The sequence below is a fragment of the Felis catus genome, chromosome A1 (assembly GCF_018350175.1).
Source record: "Felis catus isolate Fca126 chromosome A1, F.catus_Fca126_mat1.0, whole genome shotgun sequence".
Classification (NCBI taxonomy): domain Eukaryota; kingdom Metazoa; phylum Chordata; class Mammalia; order Carnivora; family Felidae; genus Felis; species Felis catus.
The window spans coordinates 80,489,358-80,500,933 of record NC_058368.1 but is presented as its reverse complement, the minus strand read 5'-3'; the positions used below and the strand labels follow the sequence as shown (position 1 = coordinate 80,500,933).

General features: G+C 51.5%; 1 protein-coding gene and 1 long non-coding RNA gene across 3 annotated transcripts in view; one reads left to right on the top strand and one right to left on the bottom strand.

Annotated features, from left to right (window-relative positions):
* On the bottom strand, positions 1-7,205 carry LOC109499207. Its single transcript, XR_002741915.2, has 2 exons — positions 6,978-7,205; positions 1-1,929 (listed from the first exon to the last, which is right to left on the bottom strand). It is a non-coding gene; the product is annotated as an uncharacterized LOC109499207 (long non-coding RNA).
* A 120-nt stretch (positions 7,206-7,325) lies between these two features.
* Positions 7,326-11,576, top strand: part of ANKRD10 (ankyrin repeat domain 10) — a 33,207-nt gene continuing 28,956 nt past the window's right edge. For both annotated transcript variants that reach the window (XM_023253212.2, XM_045055900.1), the window contains exons 1-2: positions 7,326-7,688; positions 10,550-10,702. In XM_023253212.2, the coding sequence (XP_023108980.1) occupies positions 7,479-7,688; positions 10,550-10,702 (363 nt within the window). In that variant the 5' untranslated portion in view covers positions 7,326-7,478. The remainder of the gene's footprint in view (positions 7,689-10,549; positions 10,703-11,576) is intronic.

Sequence of the window (11,576 nt, the reverse complement as noted above, 5' to 3'; positions counted from 1 at the left end):
TCTGTGCCACGTGGATATTCTTTTACTGTTGGTGGAAAGATATTGGCAGGTTTTAAGCCGGAGCCATTGTTGGATTTATATCCTGAACAAGAAAAGCCAAGAGGCAGTCACACTGGTTTAAGCAGGAAAGCATGGCTTGGGGTGGTAGGGATGGAAAGAAGCGTGTGCACTGAAGACATATTTGAGGTAGAGCCACCGAGATCTACAGTGAGCATAGCGTTGGCCCCTGGGTGCTGGACTTGAGCCCCTGGGTAGACATGTCTGGGTCTTTCACAGAGATAGAGAGTGGGGGTGGGGTGGTGAGTGGGAGTAACAGGTGTAGGGGTGACTCAGGAATTCCATTTGGGGCATCAGTGGAGTTGTCTAGGAGAGATCCTAATGGAGATAAGGACTAAGCTGCTGGGTTTATGAGTTTGGGCTGCAGGAAAGGTCCAGGCCGGAGACATGAATTTAGGAATCATCAGTATGTAAACAGTACTTGAAGGTATGGGATTTGATGTGATTGCCCAGGAAGAAAGTAAAGAGAGTAAAGGGCCTAGGACTGAGGCCTGGGGCCCTTGAGCATTTGGAGGTTGCACAGGAAAGCTGCAGAGTCACAGAAGCCAGGACATCATGTTCCCAAGAGGAGCCAGCTGCCCAGCCACTCCACACCCTGAAACACAAGATTAGCAGAGACTGTGGGTTGGCAAACCCAAAGGCTGTGATGAGTTTGCCAGGAGCTATTCCACAGGACTGCTGGGGACTGATGCCCTGCTGGAGTGCAAGGCAAAAACTACAGCTGACCCTTGAACACCACAGGCTTGAACTGCACTGGTGCACTTACATACAGGTCTTTTGCAGCACAGCACTGTAAATGTATTTCCTCCTCCTTGTGATTTTCTTAAGAAGGTTTTCTTTTCTCTGGCTTACTTTATCATAAGAATAAAGTATATAGTACATAGGACACAAAATCTGTGTTGTTTATGTTACTGGTTAAGCTTCTGATCAGCAGTAGGCTATTAGTAGTAAAGTTGCAGAGGGGGGCAGTCAATGTCATATGTGGATTTTCAGCTGTGTGGTGGTGGTCAGTGCCCAAGATCCATTGCTCAAGTGTCAACTATATATAAATTCTTTGACATTAGGGAAGAAGGGAAATAGAAATATGCACAGTCGCTGGAAAGATACATATGGGAAAGAGAGCTGTTGTCCTAAGGTAGAGCATCCATGCAAATTTTTGCCGGTGGACAGGATTAATCCATTCAGTAGGACAGGAGAAATCACTGGTTACTGAATGTCTTGGTTATTGGATATTCGTGTTTCCTTCCAGTGAATTGCCTATTCATATCTTTGCCCATTTTTGTTGTTCATGTCTTTCTTCTTGATTTGTAGAAGTTCTTTGTATATGCTGAATATAAGTCCTTTGTTAAATGACTTGCAGTCTATTTCCGTGGAACTATAGCTTATCTTTTACTTCATTTCTGGTCCTTTTTGTTCGGTTGAAGTCATTGGGGCACCTGGGTGGCTCAGTTGGTTAAGCATCCGACTCTTGGTTTTGGCTCAGGTCATGATCTCACGGTTTGTGGATTTGAGCCCCTTCCTGACCTTTTCCTGTCATCGCTTCACCTGGATGTTGATTTGTGGGGTTTTTTTTCATGTCCTTTAATAAACTTCTAAGTGTTCCCTTGAATTATGTGAGCTGCTTTAGCAAACTAACCTTAGGAGGGGCTTGTGGGAGCCTCCCATCTGTAGTGAGTCAGTCAGAAGCACAGGGGACAGTGGCAGCTGAAGTGGAGGTCGGGGCAGTCCTGTGGGGCTGAGCCCTTAACCTGTGGGGTCTGGTCCCATCTCCGGGTTGATGGTGTCAGACTTGAGCTGGTGTTAGAGAGAATTGTGTGGGGGAAAAAACCTCCACGCATTTGGTGACCACAAGCATCAGAAACGAAGTGTTCTCTGTGAAGGCAAAGGAGACACATGGGGAAGAAACACAGTGAGGAAGAACTGGGTTTTTTTCTACATCAGAAGGAAAAAAAATTGAATTTTTCCCATTACAGCACTAATCACTTTTTTCACAAGACAGGAGTAAGATGCAGGACAATCAGTAAGATTCCAGAATCTTGATGCTCAATAACTGACATCCTTGGTCCACAGCAGGTCTCCCCTTCCTGACAAGGAGATGCCAACTGATCTGAGTTTCAGCCTTTAGCCTCCTGTCACTCAACAAATTTGTATTGTAGGCTCAGCATGGGTGGGGCTCTGTCCTCACAGGAAAGATACAGTGATGATGGAGAGTAAGAGACAGAGACAGAGAGACAATGATTGAAATATGGAGAGACAGACAGACATAGAGACAGAGGTGGAGGGAGCGAGAGAGAAAGGCATCCGTCCAGTACTTTATTCAACAGGACACTGGTTTGCAGAGCAAGCTCTGGGCCCTGCCTGGGGGCTCCCTTTCAGAGCAGAGAGAGGCCACCTCTCTCTGCCTTCCCACCTGGAGCCACCAGAAGCAAGCTTGGAGCATGTTTCTACTCGTCAAGAGGCCTGTTGGAAGTGGAGAGGCCATCTCAGAAAAGGCCTGTTAACAATCAAGTTTTTATGACTAAAAATGAGTAACATTTACTTGCTGGGTTTTTGAATGTTTTCATCCAAGGGTGGGAGGAAACTAAAATGCCAGACACCTGGGAACCCTGGAGTAGAGGGGAAGGAGGCTCCAGCTGTTGCCTGGTGGAGGCTTCTGGAAGGAGAGGCACTTGGATTGGATTGTGGGCAGGGGGCAGGGGGCAGTGGGCAGTAGGGGAGCCTCCCCAGCAAAGTCTGTGTCCTGGGCAAGTGTCCTGAGGCTGCCACAATCAAGCCCAGCAAACCGGGCTTGGGCAACCTGAATCTAAGCCCTCTCGCTCTGGAGGCCAGGTGTGGGCAGGGCTGGACCTCCCAAGGAGGTCGTGACAGGGGACCTGCCCCAGGTGTCCCCCTGCCTCTGGTGTTGCTGGCCATCCTTGGGGTTCTTTGACTTCTGCACCCCTCCATCTCTGCCTCATGGTATTCTCCCCATGTGTGCATCTGTGTCCAGATGCCCCTTTTTATAAGGACACCAGTCACACTGGGTTTGGGGCTGGCCTGCCCCACTGTGACTTCATCTTAACTAGTTACATCTACAATGATTCCATTTCCAAATCAGGTCACATTCTAAAGCACTCAGGGAGGCATGATTTGGTCACAACAGGGGAAAGAAGCGCTGGGGGTGGGGTGGGAGCCTTCAGCAGAAGCACCCTTGGTTTCAAGGGCTCCCTGGACAGCGTGTGAGGAGGACAGACAAGTCCAGAGAGGCAGGCAGGCCCTGGCTGTAGGCATGTCAACAGGCCAAGGAACAGATCTGGGATTTTGCTCCCAAGGAGCAATTTCCAAAGTGTGGTGTAGCACCACCAACCATGGGAACTGATTTGGGAAGCACGTGAACACGTGTTATTTTATTGTGGATTTGCTTAAATGAGGAAAATGTAGTTGGCACCATAAACTCATTGGTGTTTTCTTAATAAAGAGAACGTAAAGTCAGTAATTCCAAAAAATTAAGTTATTTTAAGAAAATTATTAATAGCACAGATCCTCTGTGGATACAAAAGTCCACGCAGAAGTGGTAAAAATCCACGTGGGAGTGGTATCTGAATGACAGGAGTCTGGGAAGTCGTTTGCTACGGACTGAATGCCTGTGTCCCCGAAATTCACGCCAACGTGATGCTATCTGGAGGTGGGGCCTTTGGGAGGTGGTTAGGGTGGGATAACGTCTATGATGGGGTCAGTGCCCCGCAGAGAAGAGACACCAGAGAGGTGGTTCCCTCTGCACTGAGTGGGTTCACAGAAAGAAGATGTCATCTGTGATCCAGGAAGAGGGTCCCTGCTAGCATCCTGATCTCAGACTCGCAGTCTTCCAGTTTGTTGTTTAAACCCCCCAGTCTGTGGTACTTTGTTTTGCAGGCTGGAACAGACCGAGACACTGCTCGGTGTCCAATTTTAAGTGTATTTGCCTTCTTAAAAGATGGATCTAGCCCCATGGAGGGAGGTAGATGGGGGGGTCATGGATGAGAGAGAACAGTAAGGCTGTGCTCCCACTTTGCAGCCCAGGCTGAGGGCACCGTCCCAGTGGGCTACCCACACACAGCCAGCTGCAAATCGGATGTGGGTCTTCCTCTGAGCCCTCACCCATCACCTGGCATCACAGCAAAGCCTCTCACTTGCAGTAATGAAGGACAGTGTCTTAGCGTGGTGCATGGCCTGGGTCCTGCTTTCTTCTGCAGTCTCCCCTCCCATGACACGGCGTTGACCGTGTCCTGTTCCAAGTGTGAAAACAGCCCCACTGATGTCTCCACAGCGTGTGGGCAGTTCTGCGCACCTCTGACTGGGACGTGCCTTCACCCGAGCCCTTCACCTGAGGGGTCGAGCCTTCACCTGAGCCCATTTAAGCAATTCTCACACAATGCAATCCTAAGTGCGGGGCGGTGGGGGGTGGGGTGGGGGGGGAGGGCATGGGGGTTGTGTTATCTTATTTTGATACTTTGGGATTTGGGGTCTTCTTCTTTTCTTTCATGTTTCCGAATCACCTCTTCAAATACACAAGTTTGCTTATGTTAAAGAAAAAGACTATTAGTCAAAAACATCGATTAGTGAGACGTGTTAAAGCATAGTAAGGTGGACTGTACTCAGAGGAGGCTATGGCAAGTGGGAACCAGGACCCCACTTTTGCTTGCAGTGGGGAGAGAGATCAGACTCTGGGGAGAGAGATCGGACTCGGCTCTGAGAACAGCATGGGCAACTTCTTTACCCTGGGTGGGCGATGGAGGGTGGAAAATTACTACGACAAAACAGCAGGGCCAGCTAACCGTCAGGTTCTCCTAAACTGACCCAGCAGGATTCTTGCTGAAGGCAGGCTGGGTTGAGCCAACACCACTTGGGGATGGCTGGAGGGTGAAGAAACTGATTAGATATCAAAGACGATCTGATATGGGGGATGGGAATTCTAGTTCAACCAACTTAGCAGGAGTCTTGCTAAAACTGGACAATGCAGAGACAAATACACAAATCCAAACATTTAAGCCTAGTCAAAATTTGGGGGGAGACAGAGTAGTTTGGTCAAGAAGAGAATGTTCTGTCACTTATTTATGGTTGCTTTGTCAAATAAATCAAAGCACATGAGTGATGAATCTGGTTTCCTCCCTTTTCCCCAGAGCTTTGTAAAAACAAGAATCCCAAAGAAAATCCATAATTGGTAATAATGAGTTGGGCAAAACTTGGGATCAACCAACCAGAACACTGGAATTTGGAGTACTCATTGGACACCCTTTATAACTGTTCCATCCACAATTATCATACAGGCTATCTTAGGGACCCATCATCATATCTAGGTTGACGATCTATTTCAGCTACTTAAATATGTACATAAAAATAAATAAATATCTACATACTCCTAGCAACTCTGAAAACCAGAAAGTAACCTTAATTGAGGAAAGACGGCATTCTAAGTATGGTGCCACTATAACCTACTTTATTTTCCTAGGCCTTAAGGCTCTTTATGCAAAATATATTCCAAAGTTAAAAAAATCTAACTGGATTGGAAACTAGGTCTGGCAATTATTCTCAGCTCTGCCCCAGGCACACCGTTTGTCCTTGTGCAAGTTCTCAGCTTATCTGTGTCTCAGTTCTGTCCACTGCAGCAGGCACTATAAAGAGGCATAAGTAATCCCTCCCTCTAGTTATTACAGATGACAAGGCATCTTACAAAATGGGGTGCTGCTTTCCCAGGAAGGATGGAAGTCATTATGGTGCACATCTTACAGACATAATGAGATTAAAATCAGCCTGGTGTATGAAAAGAAAAATGGTTGAATTCTGTCTGCTCCAGAATTCAAGCTTGCAATGAGTTTACAGCATAGTTCTACCTTTCTGGTCCAAACAAAAAAGGTACTGTTTCGCCTACTGAAATATTCTTCCCTGCCTCATCTACTAGATTATAAATTCCTGGAAAGGAAACAGAACCTGCCTCATTCATATTTCCCATGCATTACTAATCACCCCCTGAATTGATATACTGCTGCTTTCCCTCACTGCATCTGGGGCACCTCCCAAAGTGCTCCATTGGCATTGTAATCAACATGTTTGTTTAACGAATAGAGGAATGTGTTGTACGTTTATACCATAAATTAACAATTTCCTTTGTTAGGCACGAGGTGCCTAATTTCTTATTAACTAATGCTGCCAGGTGCTATCTCATGCACTATTATTTTCCCAGACATCTGGTTACCTACTTAAAGTTGAATTACTGTGATTCAGAATTCTGTAAAAAAAAAAAAAAAAAAAAAAAAAAAAAAAAAAAAAAAAAAAAAGGAAAAAAGGCAATATATACAAGGAAAAATAATATATATAACGAAACTATGTGGTAAAGGTACTGTAAGGAACTACCCATAAACGTTGATAGTAGTTATTCCTCGATAGTGAAATTATTGATATTCACGTATTACTCATAATCAGAGGAAAAAACCTGTTAAGAAAACTGTGATTCTCATTGTGATTGTCACTGACAGGATTTTCCAGGGTTTTGCTGGCTGCTCTCGAAGCTCGCCCGACAGGCAGGCGCCTGGAGAGGACCGAGCCGGGCGGAGGCTGGTCTGGACTGCGGGGCCTGGGGTCTGGGTGGGGCACGCGGTTGAGAGCCGACCCCACCCGCGCGGCCGGGGATCCGCCTCGGCGCAGCTCCCCGCTCCCCGCCTCCCAGTCCGGGCCCCCGGGCTCTCCGCCCCCGCACTCCCCGTTCCCGGATCCCAAGTCCCCGTTCCGGGTTCCCGAGTCCCCTCCCTCCGTTCCCGGCTCCAGGTTCCCCATTCCCAGCCCCCTGCTCCAGGTTCCTGCCAGCCTCGGGCTCGGAGCATCAGCCCCATTCCGACCGCGCTAGGCCCCGCCCCCTGCCCCCGGGCTCGTCGCCCGCTCCCAGGCCCCGCCCTCTCCCGACCTACCTCCCGCTCCAGGCGTCTGCCGCATCCGGGACCCCACTAGGCCCCGCCCCCTGCCCCCGGCCTCATCACGGACTCCCCAGGCTCCGCCCCACTCCCGGCCGGCCTCCTGGTCTAGGCCCGCTACCCAGGACCAGCTGGGCACCGCCCCCTGCTCCAGGCCACTTCGCCTGCTCTCCAGGCTCCGCCTCCGCTTAGGCCACGCCCCGTGCCCCCTGGCCCGCTCTTGCTCCACGAGTCAGCCCCGGCCTCACCAGGCCCCGCCCCCTGGCACTGCAGGCCCCACCTTCAGACCCGGCGTCCGCGGGCACGGGCCTCAGACCTGCCCGCGGTAGGCCCCGCCCCCGCCCCGCCCCCTGTACGCGCTCGGCGGGGCTCGGCTCGGCAGCCGGCGGGACGCGGCGGCGGCGGCACTCTCGCTCCTTTGTGCTCAGGCGACGGCCTCTCGGGTCCTCACCCGCGCGTCCTCTCGGCCAGCTAGCCCGCGCTCTCCGGTGACGGACCATGTCGACGGCAGGAGCGGGCGCAGGCGTGGAGGCGGGCTTCTCCAGCGAGGAGCTGTTGTCGCTCCGCTTCCCGCTGCACCGCGCCTGCCGCGACGGGGACCTGGCCGCGCTCTGCTCTCTGTTGCAGCAGACGCCGCGCGCCCACCTGGCCGCCGAAGACTCTTTCTACGGCTGGACGCCCGTGCACTGGGCCGCGCACTTCGGCAAGGTGGGCGCGGGCGCTTTAAGGCGCCATTTTCCGCAGCTTTCCCGTGGTGGGTCGGGGAAGGTGGGGGCTGAGGCGCGGGGCGTGCCGGGAGCGCGGGGCGGAAGCGGGGTCTCGGCGGCGCCCGCGCCCCGAGGGGTCCCGGGCGCATGTGCGGCGGCGCGGACGGTCGGGGCCCCAAGGAGGGCGCAGGGCGTGCCGGGAGCGCGAGGCGGAAGCAGGCCCCGAGGCGACGGCGCCCCAAGGGGCCCCGGGCGCATGTGCGGCGGCGCAAGTTTCAAACGGCGCCGGCTTCGCGGGGGCGCCGCGCCTGGCGGAGGCAGTTGGTGGCTGCGGCGGGCTGGGCAGCTCGCGCCTCCGTGGTCAGCTGCGAGCCGTGCTGCCGGCGCCATGGGGGCGGACACCCACGGGGCGCGAGCTGCCTGGACCCGGGGCTGGTGTGGGGCTGCACCGGGCTGCTGGGAGTCCTCCGGGCGGGGGGGGTCCTCTGCGTCCCCTTCTCCGTCGCTTCGTAATCACCGGCTCAGGGCGAGTCAGCGACTGAGGTCCACGCTGCATTTCAGCGCTTTAATGGTAGAGATTGATGTACCAGAATTCCGGACGTGTAAAAAAAATGCTTTCCCCGTGAAGCGAGGAGCCGGGGCCGAAATGGAGAATGGGTTTTGTGGAGAAGCGTGCAGTGACGTGAAGTGAGTTATTTCCTTTCAGGGACGTGTTTTTGTCACTAGTCGGTGCGGCTGCTTTCCTTGCGGCTACATTCACAGTACAGGTGTATCTCCTGGGACAGCGCTTGTGATTCACGAAATGGGAGAGTCAGAGTGGTTTTGGTGGAGGAAACGAGAGGGGGTTAGGATAGCGGTTAGGACCCCAGCCCGGGTCTGGAAGGGCGTGCCCGCTGGGGGTCCCCGCGCCAGCGCCCCGTCTGTACCTGCTAGCAGGCGCGAGTACAGGAGCCCCTCTGGTCCTTCTCCCCCAACCCCCCCAGCCCTGTGTGTCCCCATCTGAGGCTCTGTCCCCTGTCCAGTGCGTCTTGCTCTGCTTTATGTTTACATGGTGGGTAACTCGGAGCGTTGGTTCTCCACGTCTTTTGTCCCTCAGTGTTTTGGGGGAAGACTACCCCGTAACAGGCAAGGACAGCGTTTTTCGAAAAGGCTCCCCTGTTGATTTATTCTCCAGTTGAGAGTGACACAGTATTGCATGACAATCTGGTACATTCCGGACAGTGTTTAAAACAGCCTTACAGACATTCATTCAGAGTATTTATTTACCAACCCACGGGTGCCCCTAGGTATCTCTAGGGAATACAAGTAGCTATAAGGGCTTGAACATGCTTTAAAAATCGTAAGTTGCGTGTTATGTATATTTTATGAGCAGTAAGAAGTAAAACCCACTGAATTCACTTTTTGAAAGTCTCCACCTCCTGTCGGTTAACCTTGGATACCAAATATAGCTGGAGGCAGTTAGTTACTTCAGTGTGAGAAAGCTGTTGGGGCAGAAATAAGGCCAGGAGTCAGGGCTCCGGGTTCTCAGTCCAGTCCCTCCTGCCCCATCGCCTGCAGCTTCCCTGCTTTTTGTACATTTCAGCCTCTGCTGTCCTCAGGCCTGCACGTTATGAACTATTCCCAACTTTCAAGCTGGTGTTCCTATCAATGTGCCAAGTATGCACGCTGCCTGACCTTTTGTGAGGCTTATTTTTTCCTCGAGAACTAGGCATTATTTAAAATCCCTAATTACACTTTGCTTTTATAAGTTGTCGCATGGAACAGTATCTTTCCAGCATTCCAAACCCAGTTTGCCAAAGTGAACGCATAGGTGACAGAGTTAAGTCTAAGGAGCTCTTGATGTTATGAGATTAACCGGTTTTGGCACACCAGCTGATTTTCATCCTTGTTTCTGCCGTTTTTGGGGTTTGACACCTGTTTGTCTCTGTTGGCACTGTCACTTTTCACTGGGTCCATCAATAAAGCCGGTGTGTGAAAGTATACCAACGGTGTGTCTCTTTATGAGCCGTCACTCCCAGATTTCCAGTTCCTAGAAGACCGAGAGAGCGTGTTTTAAATCTGGGTGCTCCAAAGTATGAGGGCTCATCTCCTGCACAGGGTGATCACGGTGACCTGACCTTAAGTCGCAGAAAAACGATAAGAGCTGTGGGGTGAGGTTGGGGTGTGGCCGTTTGTCCTTCTCTGAGGGCTGTCTCCCGGAATACAGCCATTGTCAGGGAGAGCTCTTTTGTGAGCTCTGCCCTGTGCCTCAAGAGGGTAAAGGGGGCCGGGCCGCCGGTCTGAGGACACACGGCGGGGGGGGGGGGGGGGGTGTCAGTGTGAGTCTGCGGACCGCAGGCCATCTGGGACCGCAGGCCTGGCTCGCGGTAGGCGTGTGTTGCACATCTGTTGAGTGTGATGAGCTAGGATGATATGGGCGCCTGGCTGTGGAGTGTGGTCTCCTAGTCACTCATGAGGCCCTTTTCTCCCCCAGGCGGGGGTGGGGGACTCAGTGCCACCTCTCACTCTGCACATCTTGTTCCTGACTTGTCTGGAGGATGGGCCTCTCACCCGAGTCCCCGAAGCTGCATCGTATGGACATGTGCAGACTGCAGAGAGGTCTTTATTTAAGTTTGTGTGACATCAATAGTTTTTACTTTTCTTCCTGCGTACAAACTTTTTTTTACCAGGACAAGGAAAAATAACTCTTTTAAATGCTTTTTTACAATTTGTATTGCAAAGGAACGACTTGTGTTCCCTTAAACAGAAAAAAAAAATGGTAACAAATGCCACTTATCTGCATCATAGAATTGAAATGGCGTGTGTGGTGTTTAATAGTGTATGACACTTACACGTGTCATCCCCCTCCTGCTGTTTTCAAAGTTGGACTGCCTGATCCAGTTGGTGAGAGCTGGGGCTACTCTGGACGTGTCCACGACGCGCTACGCACAGACCCCAGCCCACATCGCCGCTTTCGGGGGACACCCTCAGTGCCTCATCTGGTTGATCCAAGCTGGAGCCAGCATTAACAAACCGGTAAGGGAGTGCCGATGATTAACTTGGTTTTTATTTTCTTTTTCTACTTGTAATTACATGGTGTTGAGTTTTAAAGTGAGGCCTTAATTAGAGTTTGATATCTTAACCTTTGGGCTAACTGGAATTTCTGTTTATTGAGTTACTTGTGGATAATAGGCCCTTCACAGAGCAAGGCTTTCTGTTTACAGAGTGCTTTCACCTGCTCGGGGACTTAGAGCCTTGGTGACCCCAGGTGATTTGCCCCCAGTTACAGCTGGTGACTGAAGGAGTCTGGCCTGGAGCCCGGGTTTCCTGGCTCCCCTGCTCACAGCTGCCTTCGCTTCATGTGCACAGATCCTTGTGAAACACACCCGTGCTGGCGAAGAAGTGGCTATTAAATCTTGTGCGTGGTTAAGTTATGGTGAGCCAGCCGACCAGCGTTGAGTCAGGACTGCTTCAGGGAGCAGTCGGGGGTGGAGATCGGACGCAGTTAAGTAGCAGGTGTCGTGTGGTCACCCGGACAGCAGGCGTGCAGGGATTGTGTGTTGAAGTGTGCAAGCATGAGTGTGCACGTGCGTGTACTTCATGTTGTGTTCTCACTACTCCTTTCACTTCCTTGAAAAAACCTCAAGAGTTTTGCTTACTGGGGACTCGTGCGTGAACAGGTGTAGACGACTCAGGCTAGTCTGACCAAAGTGGTCCCCAGGGGGAGACCCTGCCCTGAGGGTCAGTTCATCTAAGGGGCTTGTGCCTCAGGCTCTGTGGGGATGCCTTTATGCCTTCCTAGTTTTCTCTTTACCCTGGTTTTATATGTTTTTTCTACTAATCATCATCAGGGGCCTACTGTGTGCAAAACCATTTTTATTTCTTCTCCACGTTTCTGTCTGAAGATTCA